The following is a 17,888-nucleotide window of genomic DNA, read 5'->3' as shown; positions in this document are numbered from 1 at the left end:
AAAAAATTAATAAATTCTAATATATATATATATATATATATATATATATATATATATTGAACTTAACGGTAATTAGTAATTAGGTATTAGGTTTAATATGTGAGTTTGTCACTTTGTGTTTATGACTTAATGATTATGTGTAAAGTGTAAACACTATGTGGGCTACAACTTGCAAGTTTGTAACTTCTAAGCACAAATTAAATAAAAAATAAGCTAGGGAATATGGGTTATAAATGAAGTGATCAAGTAAACAACATGTCATACAATCATAAATCTTCACATGAACACCACGGTTAAAAAAATCGTATCTGTGAACATAAAAAATTGCACCATATGTTTGATTTGGTTTAAAACCGACACCGAACCGGTACAAACCGAAACTACACTTAAAACCGCAAAATCGAACCATTGAAAAACCGCACCCAACGGTTTCTAAAATTCAAAAACCGCACATTGAGGTTTGCGGTTCGGTTTGGCTCTAAAACCGCACCAAACCGCACCATGCTCACCCCTAAACATGTCCAAATTCAAAAAGCACGACTATTTATTTATAAATATTTTAAAAAATATTTATATTTTATTTATATGTACATAAACCGTTTCAGTTAACTTTCACATTAACCTAAATATCTAACTTTTTAAAAAAATTATCAGTTGTTTTGTGGCATGACATTTATCTTTTTTTGTGTTTAGGTTATCATATAAAACAAAAATAAATGACGTTGTCTCTTGTCTAAAACAAAATGTAAGAAACAAATCATTTACTCAAACAAAAATAAGTGGTGTCGCTTAATTTAACTCTTCGCTTAACAAAAAAACTAATCATCTTCTGTACTTGATTCGATAATAATTCATTAAATTAGTATATCTTGTTACACAATTGTGTCTTAGTTGCAATCTCTAATCCAACCTTCCTTAGTTGTTTCAAAGTCCTTGTATCATATATTTTTATATTTTTATAAGTTTTTATTACCGTGACAATGTTCGATCAATGTAAGAATAGAGAAATTATGTTGGATTCGTTAGCTTTAACATTTACAAGTTTTGTTTTACATAAAAGGTAGTAGGGTGATTTTGTTTATATGGTTTATTTAACCGTAGAAGTTGAAAATTCACGTTTTAAGTGGAAATCATTATACGTTCGATACTTTATGAGGCATAATGGCATGAGATATAACTTCTTACGAGTTAATCGGTTAGGGAAGACGGAGTCGTATGTGGTTTTTCGATACCCCCGGAAAACCACACCTTGAGCAACGGTTTCAGTGGGTTCAACCATTTTCTTGATTCCAAAGGGTCTCTGAACCCGCTATTGGATTTAATGCATCAAGTTTGACTTTCTCTTTGACCACAAAAGAAAATGATTCTTCATATTTTGTTTTACCATGCAACCCACCCATGAATATATTTTCTTTCTTTCTTTCTTTCTTGTTTTTTTGCCTCTTGTATGATTTGTAACTTTACCAAAATAATTCTTCTTCATGATTTAAGTGTCTTTATTTTAAGTTTTTTGGAACTTAACAAAACTAATTTTTCTTAAAAATGTTATGTTTTATTTTATTTATTTTTTTAATTTAATTAAATAAAAAATAGTGATATGGCAAGTGGGTTGAAAGGTTGGGAAAGATAAGATTTTCATGTGTTGTGGGTTGAAAAAGATGGAAAAAATATAGAAAAAAACTGATATGACAGTGGATTGAGTAGGTTGGAAAGGAAGGATTCCATCCACCCTTACGAGACTTTAGATGTTATTGTCGAGCAATAAAAGTGTTATTGGGCTCAAAGTCATGTTGTAGTTAATGGTTTTTCCAATTTACTTTCCTTTTTAAGCATGAAAGAATTTTGACTTATACTTATGTTGGAATGAGGAAAAAATTGAGCAGTTTAGAACATCTAATTGAGGTTTGAATTTAAATTAACATTGTTATCTAATAGAAATCTATTGAATCCTCCTTATAATTTAAAATAATTTTGCCACTTATTATCCTTTAGTGCTTTATGTCACATGACTTTTTCTTATTATTTTCATTTTTTTTTCCACGTGCCATTTTATGGTTTTTTCATTTTATTAAATTACACATAATTTTAAATGTAATAATAAAAGCATATTAATTTCATTAATGAATTTTCCTTCTAATTTCAAAATTACTAAATTAAAGTCTCGTTAATTTACTTTGTTTATTTATCTAAATTATTTGTTTAAATTTAAAAGAAAAAAAACACTTTAATTTTAATAATTTAATATTTTTCTCATTGTTTTTTTATAAATTCAAACTTTAAATGTTTAGAATTTCATATATATATATATATATATATATATATATATATATAAACTAATGTATTACATGGGTCTCACACCTAGTTATATTATAAGTGACATCTTTCTATATTAATAAAAAAAAATTATTAGTGTTACTTGTCATTTTCTCATAATTTATGTTTTCTTTTCAAATGCTCTATAAAAATGACACTTGTCATTTTCTCATTAATTTTTATTTTTTAAAAAGTATTGATGTTGATAATAAATTAGACAATTATTTATTTGATCCCTGATTTTTAAAAGAAATTTAAATTTGCTTTGAATAAGTTTCGGTTGTCATTGTCGATAATTAATTGTATTTCTATATTGAGAATCCTACAAAATCAAGTTTAATTAATAATTTACTGAAAATAATTGACTAATAGTTATGAATTTTTACTATAAAAAGTTAATTATTTTTGTAACCGTGGTTCCTACGGACTATAAGTTAGTTTATTATATAGAGTAAGTAACGTAAAAATCTTTTATATGGTTTGATCTAATTTACATATTCTTTCCCAATTCATTTTTTTCAATAATCTAGATGTATAAAAAAAAAAAAGTTTGTAAAAAAACAATATTGAAACTGAACTGATTGTTTGAGTTTGAAACCAGTTTACGGTTTAGAGTTGAACAGTTGAACTACTTGTCTTTCCCAATTCATTTGCAGATCTTTCCTACCCCCCCCCCCCCCCCCCCTCCTGTTAGTTGTTACTATAAATTTGTATTGGATGTGTTACTTTTATCACATCACTCAAAAATACAATCTTGGTCACTACTCACCATCTTTTGTTACTTCTCTTTTCAAGAAAGGCCATCTAATGTGGTCAATTGTAATTTTCTATTGATGTGTGTTACCCCACCATATCAGTCCCCAATTTGGGAACTCTGCATGATAGCAAATACACACATCTCGGTTGCAACAATGAATAATCAGAGTTTGCAAAGTCCCTTTTTAATTATTTTTTATAACATTTCTATTGAGTATTTAAGATAACCTTCGTACAACCTAAACAAATACTATATAAATCTGTCAAAAAAACATACTCGAACTACTACAACATAACTAATATGGGTGTTACTAAATTAAACTTTATCCTCATGCCTAATGTGATATACGCATGCCAATAAGGGAGGCAACTCCTTAAATAAAAGTAACACCACAATATTAGTAACCAAAACCATCCAATGACGATTAAATTTGATGGGTTTTTTAGCATAAATATATAAATAAATAAATAAACTATGTGTGCATGCAACTCTTTAAATGTTTAAAAAACGACTACATGATATTTGATGTTAGGGATTCTAGGTTAACCCTACATCCACACACACACCAACACACACACACACACACACACACACACACACATATATATATATATATATATATATATATATATATATATAATGTAGATGGACAACTATTGTGCGGACAGTGATATTCTACGAGAATTACTAAGAGAATAGGTTGTTTAGTAATGCGAATACGTTCAACCTCACACAACTATCGTAGTTTTCATGCATTTCCACTAATTCTTATTCATTTTTGTTCTCACGCACAGTTTCTCACTCATTTTCATTCTTACAGAATACGACTCAATAAACATTTTGATAAAATTTTAACAGAACGAGAATAATAATAAAAAAAGTCTATAATAATCTTATATACGATTTAATTAGTGAGAATATGTGATGATGACAATAATTATGTAAGATTGAACGTATTCACATTATCAAACAACATATTTTTTTTTGTCATTATCAAAGAATAGCATTGTCCACACGTTCGCACAATAGATGTTAATCCACATTTGAACCTAGATCGATCTCTCTCTCTCTCTCTCTCTCTCTCTCTCTCTATATATATATATATATATATATATATATATATATATATATGGGTTTAGTAGAAAACATATAAACTCAAAAAAAATCTAAAACCCTAAAAATACTTTGAGACATCTATTTTTTTTACTTTACAAACATAAAAATCGCACCTGTTTATATAAATTTTCGTATGAACCTACATTTATATATATATATTTTTTTACTTTACAAATACTGAATGGTTCTCGCATTTTCGCATAATATATATATATATATATATATATATATATATATATATATATATATATATATATATTTTCGTATGAACCTACATTTATATATATATATATATATATATATATATATATATATATATATATATATATATATATATATATATATATAAATGTAGGTTCATACGAAAATATATATATATTATGCGAAAATGCGAGAACCATTCAGTATTTGACACATGTATATTGTAATTAATATTATTTTCTAATATTTAAAGGGTATAATTGTAAATGTAGATTTTTTGAATGTATTCATCAGTTAACGTGGATAATCCAATTTGAAATTTGAATTCAGTTGGTAACTTCTTACCCTACGTAGTGGACCAATTTAGTTTTTAATGTATAGACCTTCGGTTGACTCAACTGAGAATTGATCGATTGCAGTTTTGTTTTTTATTCGATGTTTGCGTTTAAAGCCATATTGGATGCTCGTTCAAATAAAAAAAAGTTTAATTCGCAAAGGAAAAAAAAAGAACAGATTGCGAAAGGAAGTAGAACGAAACATGAATTGGAATTTGAACTGTGTTGATAATCCGATTGAAATTGAAGATGATGAAGATTCTGCAGTTGAAGATTTCATACAGAAACAAAAATTCGATGGAGGTTCATATGTTTATCCATATTCATCATAATACAATCATTGAGAACTTTCATTATTAGTTTTATCGATTCATGTAGTTCATGTTATTTTGTTCCAGATTTGAAGAATCCAATTGAGATACATTCCTGTAAATCATTGAAGATTAAGAAAGATCCCGAAGATTTGGCAGATGGCGGTGTTTCAAGTGTTGATGTACTTAGAAACGTGAAAAAAATCAATGAAGGCAGTTGTTTTGTGAGTTGTTGTTTTTTCAGTAGATAATACAATCGTTTTTATTGTAGCAGATGTGAATAAGGCAATTGAGATTCATTCTAGCAATTCTTTGAAGCTTAAGAAACATAGAATTGATGATGAACTTTGCAAGGGCAAAAAAATCAATGAAGATATGTATTCATCAATATATTCTTTAATTCCACATTCAATTAATATAAGGATGTTGTTTTATTGCATTAAAACACCCTATTAAATTTTGATTTTTATTCACGGAATATGAAGTAAATTTAAAGAAACTAAGGTATTTCAAATTAAATACAAACAAATTGAATACTTGATTGCAGTTTTAATCTAATTATTAATGTAACTTTTGGATATGTTTTGTAGGTTCTAATTCTTTTTCTAGTGATTCAGATTATGAAGATGCAAGTATAAGAAGTTTTAAGAAGTTTGTAGCAAAATCTGATAAAAAAGAAAAAAAAAAGATGATAAAGCTAGTAATGTGAAAGCTTTGTATGCTCGTGTTTCTGTTAATTCTATTTATGGGGCTGTGAAATCTATGAATGATATTCAAAAAGATTGTGTAAGAAGAATTGGTTTTGGATCATTGCTTGATATGAAGACTCAAAGTATTCCAACAAAATTATGTTATTTTGTTATGGATTCTTTTGATCATGAGGAGATGGTTATTAAGAGTGAAGGTGGAAATATTTCGGTAACAAGAGAAGATGTGAATAGGGTTCTAGGTTTGCCTTTGGGTTATGAGCAAATAAGTTGTTTAGGTGTTCGAGGCAATGAGGATTGCTTTAAAATTTGGAAAGACCAATTTAAGAAGCCATTGTCATTAGTAGCTCCTTCTGATTTGTTGATGAAGATAATAGAGCGAAGTGAAGCAGATATGGTTTTCATTGTGAATTTCATAATTCTGGTGTGTACATGTTTCGGATCATGTAACAAACAAGGAGCTTGTAATTTCAAAGTTCTTCCTTACTTGTCTCAATCATCTAAGTTGGATAAAATAGATTGGTGTGCATATGTTTTGAATTGTTTGAAGGAAGAGAAAGTGGTATGGAGCAGAAATGAAATTAAAACATTTTTTAATGGACCATGTGAATTTCTAATGGTATATTCTTTTAAATTTTTTGCTTTGTATATATAATAAATAGTATTCATATCATTTCATTTTCTAACTAAAGTTGTTTTTTGTAGTTGCTATATGTTGACAGGATTCAATGTAATCAAATGTCATTTCTCAGAAGATTTCCTTTAATTAATTTCTGGACATCAGATCAACTTAAGTTTAGAGAAATCAAGGAATTGGAAAATGGTGGTTTCGGTTATGGAGTTGTTGCAAATTGTAATGAAGATTTTGAAAGTGGATCGATATTAGTAAGATTCATTTTTTATTTGTATATTTTCTTAAATTTCTCATTAATTTTTTATTTTATTTATTTTTTTAAAATTTTCAGGATTTTGAGTCAGATATTCAGTGGGTTGTTTATGATTTGAATAAGAAAGTTGAAATGGCATTGCAAAAGCATGGAAGTCATAAAAAATTTCAATTGTATAGATTGAAATTACAAGAGATTGTTTCAGTTTTTACTAAATTCCATCAAAGTGATGTTGATAATGTTTCAAGTTCAGACTCAATAAGAAGGAAAATTAGTTGTGAGGATGACTCTTTCAATCATCAGGGTAATTGTTTTGAATATTTATGAATTATACATTTTATGATAATGCAAAAGAACATGAAATACTAAATCTATTTTTATTTTTTGTATTGTAGGTAAGGAAATTGGAAAAAGGTTGTTGAATGAAGATATACCATCATTTGTTTTAGGAATAGAGTCTGAGTTATATACCCCAAAAAATTCTTGTTTAAGTTCAGGTCATAAAATGCAAGAGAAATCAATATCTAAAGGGTTTTTTGATTCTCCAGTTAATGTAATGGGTAAAAATTTGCATGTTACAAGTTCTTTGAGTAAAAGAGATCAAAATCAATTGCCATCTAAATCAAGGCCAAAAAGAGATCAAATGTTACCTCCAGTAAGGAGGTCTCCTTATGTGATTCGTGCGGTTCCTATTGATACTACTTTGACAAAGGAAGAGAACATAATATCTAACTGGGTATTCAGTTTAGTTGAAGATCCAATGTAATGTGTATTTTTTTTTTTTGTGAATATAGGTAATTATTAATTTAACATATATTAATATTATTATTTTAATTTTGTAGGGATAACTTATTTCTTAGCATATATGGTCAACGTGGAGAACGTCATATGTTTGAGAGCTTATATCCGCATGAATATCTATTTTATGGAACAATTGATTGTTTTGTTGATGTTCTAAACTATGATGAGAGAGCTAGAAATAAAGATACTCCGTCATGTTTCTTCTTCAAGACATGTATTTTGGTAAATTGTAATTTTTTTTTAATTTATTATTTGTTTCAATATGACTTTGATAATTTTTTTTTATAAGTAGAATCCTGGATATATGCACATCAAAGGAACTAAAAGTGAAGAAGAGTATAAAATTTTCAAAGAGAATGTCCTTCAGTATGTAGGAAATAGATAGAAACAGTTTTAACAAAATGTTCAACATAAATCTCTTGAACACAAAACAGCCCATCATTTTTCACTTTTTCAACAAAATCAGAAATATCAAGAACATATTGAAGTTTGTTTAACCCAACATCTAAAGGAGCATAAGTAACCAACGAGTAGCAGAATGTGTTGTGGAATTCATAACCTAAAGAGGAGATTATTTTCTGAAAAATCTGAATAGAGTAATTATTTATGTTGCAAAAATCAACATACTCAATAATTCCTCCATCGTAAGATCTATCTGGATTGTAGAAAAAATGTCCTCCATGATAAATTTTCATTGAGAAGTAACATGTGTTTTCAATTCCTGATTGAATAAAAATAAAAATTAGATAAACATAAATATCATATGATATAAAGAAAAAGAATCATACCATAGAGCTCATCTGGAAGGATATACTGTGATGAATCACGTACAATACAGTTAACACCATCAAAAACCATCGAATGCAAATCTTATTAGTCTTTAGTTTTTTGATAACGGAAGAAGATGTGGAGGTGTTGCATATATAAGAAGTAATTGTAGTCAAAAGAAATAATTGTAGTTTTTAAATATTGTTTTGGGTTGCCAATCACATTTATTGTTTCTGATAATAGCGGTTATAGAGTCTTAGGTAATCCTTATCCTTTATATTAGATAATCATTAGAATCGTTCAAATAGCAGATAGTATATTAATTACAATGACTCTTTTCATATTATGACTAATAATGGCGGTTATATTTTGCATCATATTATCTATATATTCGATGCAATTTCTAATGTTGGAAGTATAATCAATAATAAATATATTTTGGTATCCTTCAATTGGTAGATAATATACTAATTACAATGACACTTTTTATATTATAACTAACCATATATATTTTTTCTTATTAATAATTTTATTAATAAATTTAATAAAATATAGTATTTAAAAATTATTTGTATTGATGGATATATTATTATTCGAAAAAAGGGCAATTTTGTCCATTTTTCACATGCACCACTCTTTTATATTGTGTATAAATCCCTTTAAAAGCAAAATAAGCAATGTAGTATTATAAAAGGACCAAATCATCAATTTAATATAAAATTAATAAAATACATGAAAAAAAGAAAATTTGCCCTTTTTTTTAATCATACATTTATGATATTCGAAGATTTAGTTTTTTTAATTTTTTTCAATTAATTTTTATTTATTTTTGTTTATTTTGTCTTTTTTTTGTCCTTTTGATATCTAATTAATAGAATACATGTAAAAAGTGCAATTTCCTCCATTTTGCCCCTGCATCACTTTTTTATCTTGCGTGTAAATCTCTTTAAAATCAAAATAAGCAATGTACATTTATAAAAGGGCCAATTCGTTAATTTAATATAAATTTAATAAAATACATAAAAAAGGACATTTGTACTTTTTTTTAATCATACTTTTACGTTATGCGAAGATGTAGTTTTTTAAAAAAATTTCCAATTCTTTTTTATTCAATTTTGTTTATTTTGTCTTTTTTTTGTCCGTTTGATAGTAAATAAATACAATACTTGTATTAAGGGTATTTTGATCCATTTTACAACTGCAATGTACTTTTATGTTGGAAAACTCTTACAACATCATTTTTTATAATTATTTAATACATAGTTGAATTTTTTTTCAATTTTTTACATTTTTTTCAATTTTGTTTGCTTTTTTTATTTTTGCAAGATGTATACATTTTCATAAATTTTTTTATTAAAGTTGATTTTTCAAAACTTCCATTGATTTTCTTTAATTTATGTATAAATCCCTTTAAATGAAATTAAAATTCAATATACTTTTCAATTTGGTTATTTAGCCCCTGGGCAAAGTTGAATTATTTTTATTATTTTATAATTCCATTGACTAAAAGGATAATGAGCTTTTTTACAACATAAAGGTATTAAAATTTCAAGTTTGTACATTTTGCCCCTGCATTAAATTCTAAAAAATCAAAAAAATTTGTTTGTTCATATTATTTTTATAATTTTATTCTTTCATACAATTTATGTCTTTATAATATACCTGTTAAAAACTGTTGATGTTTATTGTATTAAATGAAGTACCACAATTTCATCTATCTATCTGTTATACATCACAACACACATGTTAAACCTTTTATTTTCTTATACAAAGCTTTTTTTTTCAGAATTTGGTTATGATAAGATAACCTTTTGTATTTTTATTGAAGGGCATAATTGTCCTTTTGTAACAGAAACATCATTTTGATAACATAATAATCCAACATTGTAACACATTCAAATATATGAAACTAAAAATGTATGATTAAACAAATATCTGCAAAGATTTAGCATAAGTTTACATAAGAAAATCATAATATAAAGTTTTCTACTGATGTTTTTTCAAAGGCATAAGCAATTTGGATGGGTTGATGGGGCAGTTTCTTCTATCATGATTGACAAATTCATTACATCCAGTGCATTTACGTTTAACTTTAAGAGATTTTGCAATTGCTTTTTCTGCAGAGCTTCACATTCTATTTCTCTTATCAGAACCTTTAGTTCTTATCCCGCTAGGTGCCTCAATGTCAATTTCATTTGGAATGTGGAGACCAACAACATTTTCAACAATTTCTTTTATTAGATTTGTATTTGGTTTAGTCACAACATTCTTTTCACACTCAATGCTTAATGTCTTCAAACTTTGTACCAGTTCTTGTAATTTCCCAAGATCATGAGCCACCGAATCGACACATTTCTCATAATCTGATGACGCCTCATGCAAAAGATTTGAAGTTTCAGTGTTGCCCACTCCCCATCTATGCAATAGCTTTTGATAAGAAACATCTACAATGTTTTTTCTCCATCGATCAAGAATGTATTTTTCCGGTATTTTGAAAAAGTCATTGTCTAAGAGAACTCTAAAGCAATGACAACAAAGAATTCCATAAAACTGGAAATGCTTACATGAACAGTGTATGGTCATATCTCCTTCATTAAAAACCACCTGCAATATTATTATTTTTTTATCAAATTACATTTATAATAAAATTTTTAAAAAAATAGAAATAGAAAACAAATATAATGTTAAATAATTTTAAACCTTGAAATGGGGTCTTTCTCCAGTTTTGTGGTTCTTGTAAACTATTGTGCATTCTTGAGTTTCATTCACAATTAAGGATGTCTTTTGGAAACATAAAGTGAATGCTTTTTTGATCTCCTTTTGTACTTTAATGAATGCCTCCCTAGTATAAATAGTGGATGCATGTTTTTCAATCTTCAATGGATAATTGGCAGAAATCATATGAGGAGTACCATCTCTTGAAGCTATATCCAATCTTCTTTGTTCATGACGTTGCTTTGCAATAGCAGTGTCAAAGTTAAACATAAAATTCACAAGTAAATTGGATGGGCTAGAGAAAACATTGAAGAAAGAATTTGAACTTTCAAATCGTGATGTAGTCTTCATAAGACCACACATAGGAATATCTCTAAAGTAAGAAGGAATCCATTTGTCTCTCTTATTATACATGTCATCCAACCATTCATTTTCTCTCAATTTGAATTTGTCCAACATTAAGTTCCACTTACTCTCAAATTCTGCTGGTTCAAGATGGATATTCCAAACAATTTTATGTAATTGTTTCTTGAAATATGTATTTTCAACTACATCTGAACAAATCTGCAATTCCAATTATTAAGTTGTTAGTATACAATGTTAATTTTAAAAATTCTATTAACTACATAGTTAATAAGTAAATTACTTTGGCAGGAATTTTGCTCATGATGTGCCACATACATAACCTGTGTCTACATCCCTGAAACTCTTTTGAAATGGACGTACATAAAGCCGGATCCATATCAGACAAAATCATGGAAGGAATTTTTCCATGTGCTTTAAGAAAAGCTCTTAACAACCATGTATATGACTCTATTGTTTCATCCGATAAGAGTCCAGCCCCAACATTGATTGTCTTGTCATGGTTGTTAATGGCAGTGAAAGGAACAAAAATCATGTTGTACCTGTAATGTATATTATAACATTTAAATAAATTTTTAATATAAATATAAATTTTATATTGAAATGTACCTGTTGGTTCTGTAAGTCGCATCCATTGAAATCACATCAGCAAACTTAGAATAATTTTCTTTAGCAGTTTCATCTGCCCAAAACATAGCATTTAGTAATTTATCATCTAGCTTATATTCAAAGTGGAAATTTGGATAATTATCTCTACGAATTTGCAACTGGTCCAAAACACATTGAGCATCATTAGGTCCAACTATATTCATATAATCTCTCCAGAAATTTTTGTAATCAATCTTGGATGCAGTTACATTATCGTAGCCTCCTTTTAGACTTGCTTGTAACTTGTGTGCTTTTGTAGCTCCAATGTTTAAAGTAGAAGCTTTCACAATAAGTTCTTGATCACAAATTGTCAGCTTATGGCTTTTACTACAAATGCTTTCTTGATCAAAATCATTAAGTGGATGATTATGTACTGCTTGAAATTTGTATACTGTAAAAGTATCACTTTTATGATCTCTGTGAAAACCTATCATAGCCATGCATCCTGTTACCTTATGATAACTTTTTATTTCTTTCTTTTTCAGACCTCTTGATGTCAATGTATCAATACTTTTTTTCCTTGGTTGACCATACTTGTTGCACCTTATATGTTTTTTTCGCAGAGTATAATCTCCATAATAAGTTGAAGTTCCCATTCTAATTCCAAAGCCAGCAGCTTTCCCATACTTCCGGTACATTTCAATTGCTTCATTCAATGATGGAAAAGAATCTTTTTCCTTAGGAATCAATTCTTTTTCAACATTTTGATGATATAAATCGTCTCCTTCAGGATAAATTGGTTCTGTTTATATATGAAATTTGTAGTTATTCTAATAAAAATATATTAACTTAATATTAAGGTTGAATACTTGCCTGAATAATTTGTGATTAATGTTTCTGATTGATCACCTGAACAAATATTTTATGATTTTGTTTCATCAATGCTGAAATCAATTGATGATTGTATTTCTTTTTCAGCAGTTGGAACATAAAAATCGACTCCATCTCCATATAAAAATTCTGCGAAAAAAAATTATGCAATCTTATTGAAACTTTTTTTTTGTAACGTATATGTTATTCTGTATTCATCGATATCTTCTTTAATTAAACATTTAATTAATATAAGTATGCATTTTTTTTGTAATAAAACACCTTATTAATGTTTGATATTAATTCACGGAAGATCAATTGAAGTTAAATAACCTACCGTTTTTCAAATCAAATACAAACAGATTGAAAACTTGCCTGCATTAGGATCGTTGAATACACTTCCTGATTTTTCAATTGTTAAGTTTTGATAATCAGTTGTTGTCGATGTAAGAATATCTTCTTGAAAATTCACCTTTTTTCTTTCAATAAGATTTTTTCATTGAAGTATTTCGATTCATCAAGATTCGGATAAATTGAATAGGCGAATCATAGAGATGTTGGTTAATAGCCTTATTAACCGTTAATATGTTTGCAGTTTCTGATTAAGTAGGTATTAGTACGAATACATTGAAAACGTGCATTTCAATAATTTTTAAGTGACATTTATACCCTTTATAATTTAGTTTAATGATTTATTAATAATAATAAAGGTTAATGATGTGTCATTTTCTGATTGGTTCTCGTATTTTCGCATCTTTTATGTATTTTTGCAATAACCTTCCCCTATATATATATATATATATATATATATATATATATATATATATATATACATACATACTAGGTTTAAGAATCTGAGTTTGGCCAAGGCGCGACACTCTTTCTCGAGCCACATCACACTTTTTGTGAAGGCTGGTATGCGTCTGTTTTCAGCCAAGTGGCCCGACTGTTTTGTCCTTTTGTGGACGTGGGGCGTCCATAAGGAGCAAAACTAACCATTAAGACCATCTACAAGATGCATGGAGCAAAACTAACCATTGAGACTTCGTTTTTGTGACTTAGGATCCCTCATAGGGTCTAAAAGGACAACTCAAATCGTCCAGAACATGTCATGTTCAATATAAGACATTTGGGACCAAAAAGTATCACTAAAACACCCATTTCTAGATCTACATGATTGAAAGATCAAGTTGCAGGCTTTATACCTTTGAAGGATTGCAAATGAAGAGTAAATCCTAAATCCAAAGTGCTTCACTCTCCAAAGATGATCTTAGCTTCCTTCCTTCTTCTTCTAAGCACACAAACACACACTTTTAGGCTAGAAATAGATTCTCAAAGAGAACTAGGGCTTCAAACACGAATGAGAGGGTGGAGGCTGATAAGGTGTAGGGAAATGAGGCCATAAGGATGCTTAAATACCAGCCAAACCCTAAAAATTAGGGTTTCCCCATTTAGCAAGTACGCCCAACGTACATTGATGTACGCCATCGTACTAGGTCGCGCCCTAGTATGCTCAACGTACACCACGTACGCATGGCGTACTCTGAAGGCTTCTAATTACAACAATACCCTTCAAGCCCTTTTGCATACATTCTTGAACTTTGAGACCAAATGCATATAAATGAATTAAAGGGTTTAAATTTAGGAGTACCTCACAACGGGATGTTACATTTTTTACTGTTGATTTTGACCGTTGACCGTTGAATTTTTGACCAAGTTGACTTTTGGTCAACCTGAGGATTTTTAGACTGTATATCGAGGATATACCTCTGATTGTTGTATAAGTTGCTTGTAGTACCTGTCTTTGCTTCGTGAGAGTTGTGTTGCTGTCCGCTAACCTTCGAGGTGACTTTTCTCACTATACTTTGTATTACAATATGTATCCTTGTGTGTAGGATGTTTTATGCTGTAGTGATATATTACTCCTGTAGATCTGTTATGATTACATGTGTTTGTTGTTTATTGTTTGTTTGTTACATATGTCGACGTATTATGGTTGGGTTGAGGCGGTCTTGCTCTATGTTGTAGGCCAAGATACATGGGCAGTCCAGTTGATACCGTAGGCCTAATGAGAACAGTTTAGGATCATGAGAGCGGTCCATCTATATGATGTAGGCTTAGGAGAGTAGTCCATCTCTACGATGTAGGCTGATAGGTGCATTTTATGCACTTATTTTGCATGTTTATTTCCGTCCTTTCATAGCATTCTACTTTATAATTCTTGCATTTAGTTAATTATTTGGGCAACTGCATATTTCATTAAGAATGCCCGGTACTTCACCATTTTTGATTTATTTTGCAGGCATTATGGTGCATGGAGCTTGGAGCTTGGAGCATGGAGTTTGGAGTTTTGGAGCATGAAGAGAAGATGAAACGGTCATTCCCTGGCAGAAAACATGAAAACACAACCCGAGTCATTGTCGCATTGTCATCATAGCAAAGGACTACGTTTGAAATGCGGTTCTTGTCACATTGACACGGGTCGTGTTTGTCCTTTATCATCTCATATTTGAGCAACATGACTCGTGGTGAAGCTAGACTGAAGATGGAGCCAACAATGAAGACTTATTTGACTTTTAGCAACAAGCATGGGCCATGCCAAAAACACATGGTCAAGACAAATATCCATGCCAAAAACACATGGGCAAAAGGCATGGCCATGCCAAAAACGCATGACCTTATGGCATGCACGTGAACATTAATTAAAACAGGAGATGTCGCCATTTTGAAGCAGTGACGGTTTCTGGAGCAATTTTGGGCGATCTTGGGCGATTTTGGGAGAGTTCTTGGAGTTTTTTAGAAGACCTAATCATTGCAAACACTTTTGATTTCATTTTTGTAAGCATTAAACATTCCAATTCCATCTTTATTCTTGTTTGATTTGTTCTTAGCCATGTGTGGCTAAGAAACCCTAGTTTCTAGTTCTTGTTCAAAACATGTTGATTGCTTGACTTGAAGCATATGATTTGATGTTTGATTTGTTATTCTATTCTAGTGATTATGTTTTTGTTTAAACTAGAATCCTTGAATTTGATTTATGTGTGATTGGCCACTTTCATGAATTGAATTTTTGTGCAGTTAATTAACTTTTAGGGCACCTAATCGTTCTATAAAGTTAATGATTAGTAACAAACAATAAGTTTTCTTATTGTAAAACATATATCACATGTTTTCACACTTCCGAGCGTATGAGAAGAAATGAACATTGTTGGGAAGCTTGTACAAAACTTAATGCAGTTTTTCAATACAATCTAAGAGCGTGTTTAGGCTGAATTAGTAAAGCTAGGTCTAGTCAAAGAGCGTGTTTTTGTTAGATAATTTGGCAAACGAGAGGTATTAGAGCGTGTTAATATCTTTCAGTACCAACTTAGAATAGCAATCACAAATTACATCAAGTCATAATCAGGTTAAATGACAACATTGAGAACTAGAACTGGAAGCACTTTTACAACTTGTTTACAAATCTATTTCATTTTCTGCATGTTTCAAAGTTGATTGTTATTTTCATTATTTGACTTTTGCAAACAAATTCCCCTTTGTGACCAAAGTACCTTGCGCAAAGAGGTATAAGCTTTTATCCCGTGTCTCTGTGGTTCGACCCTGCTTGCCTTGTATTACTTTTTAGTGCATTAAAGCAGTGTATTTGGAGTCTGTTGTACCCCTATCATTTGTTGGGTTTGACACGCCTAACATAGGCCCAGGAGAGTGGTCCATCTATATGATGTAGGCTCAGGAGGGCGATCCAGGTATACAGTAGGCCTTGCGAAGTGGTCCAGTCAGACAGAAGGCTCATGTGTACATGCATTGTATGTGTATTGTTGTGTGATGTATTTTGGGAAACTTACTAGGTTTTGGCTTATAGTTATGGATTTAAAAGTTTCAGGTACTTTAGAGGATCGGAGAAAGACGAATGCTTGTACACTTCATCTAATGGTTGACATGTTTTTAGATATATTATGTTTTGATACTCTGATTTTATGATATGGTTATGAAACAATATTTTTATGACTTATATACTATGAAAAAATGGTTTATCCCATTTCTGAAAATGAAAAAATTTTCTATGGTTTTTGGGATGTTACAAACCCAAATGTTTGTATGGTTGGCGCCATCAACAAAACGAGGGGATGAAACCAATTAGAGTTATAATGATTAACATAATGATCCAAAACTTTGTTTTAAATTAAATTAAAAATAATGAAACTTTTAATTTCACTCCATCTCAACCCTAACGAGGGGCTAGGTGGAGGTTGGCGGGTTGGTAACCATTATACCACTCTAAGTCCTCTCTTTTACCTCATTTGTATGTGACGAGGATAATGTTTTTCTTTTTCTAATTTTGTTCAAGATTTTATTTTAATCAATCTAAACCCGTAATTAGTTAGTTAACTATGTTATTTAAACATGTTGCTTAATAATAATAAATAAATATTTTGATAATTTTAATTAATAAACATTTTATTTTTTTAAATAATAAATAATAATAAACATCTAATCTATATATAATTAACAATATAGTTAAATTATTTGTTTATTGCGAGTGCAAGACACCTTTATCATATTGGCATAAAAATCTTTATATAAAGATCTCAGATTGTCATAAATTATGGTCAACCCCACGGGACATTCACACCCTATATCCTTTCGTCTTTTATTCATAGGCTGTAAACAAATCGAACGAATATGAATGTGATCGAGATCTAGTTCATGTTTGTCCGTTTAAATTAGCTGAACAAACAAACGAACATGAACAGATAAACGAATGAATTTTTTTATTCATGTTCGTTCGTTTAACAAATTACATTGCTCATGTCTGTTTGTTTATGTTCGTGAACATGCTAAACGTAAATAAAAGAACGAATATAAATAAACATAATTGAACATATATAAACATAAACGAACATATAACATAGTAATATAATCAAATAAAGTTAAACGTTTATGATCATAAAATGAACATAAACGAATGTAAATGAACAACATAATTGATTTTGATGTCACTGTTTATATTCGTTCGTTTAACTAAACAGACAACAATTTGTGTTCGTGTTCGTTTATTTATTAAATAAAATAACATAAATGAAGTTTCCGCCAAACAATTTTACAAACAGTTCGGTGAACGTTCAGTTAATTTACAGTTGTACCTACCATACTAA

General features: G+C 29.3%; 1 protein-coding gene across 1 annotated transcript; it reads right to left on the bottom strand.

Annotated features, from left to right (window-relative positions):
- Positions 1-10,323: 10,323 nt before the first annotated feature.
- Positions 10,324-14,220, bottom strand: LOC145158213 (protein FAR1-RELATED SEQUENCE 5-like). Its single transcript, XM_079077140.1, has 6 exons — positions 14,206-14,220; positions 13,108-13,204; positions 11,884-12,664; positions 11,558-11,816; positions 10,897-11,475; positions 10,324-10,800 (listed from the first exon to the last, which is right to left on the bottom strand). The coding sequence occupies exons 1-6, from the start codon at positions 14,218-14,220 to the stop codon at positions 10,324-10,326; spliced, it is 2,208 nt and encodes a 735-aa protein (XP_078933266.1).
- Between the last annotated feature and the right edge of the window lie 3,668 nt (positions 14,221-17,888).

Source organism: Lactuca virosa, chromosome 2 (assembly GCF_052849685.1).
Source record: "Lactuca virosa cultivar CGN04683 chromosome 2, Lactuca_virosa_CGN04683_v6, whole genome shotgun sequence".
Taxonomy (NCBI): domain Eukaryota; kingdom Viridiplantae; phylum Streptophyta; class Magnoliopsida; order Asterales; family Asteraceae; genus Lactuca; species Lactuca virosa.
Note: the sequence above shows the minus strand (reverse complement) of the source record. Positions and strands in the feature narration are given on the sequence as shown.

Bases quoted from the DNA above. Each gene is read 5' to 3' on its own strand.
- LOC145158213 (XM_079077140.1), bottom strand. The intron at 12,665-13,107 runs GCAAGTTTTCAA...ATATATAAACAG, and splicing joins ATTCAACGATCCTAATGCAG to AACCAATTTATCCTGAAGGA. The intron at 11,476-11,557 runs GTAATTTACTTA...TTGGAATTGCAG, and splicing joins TGAGCAAAATTCCTGCCAAA to ATTTGTTCAGATGTAGTTGA.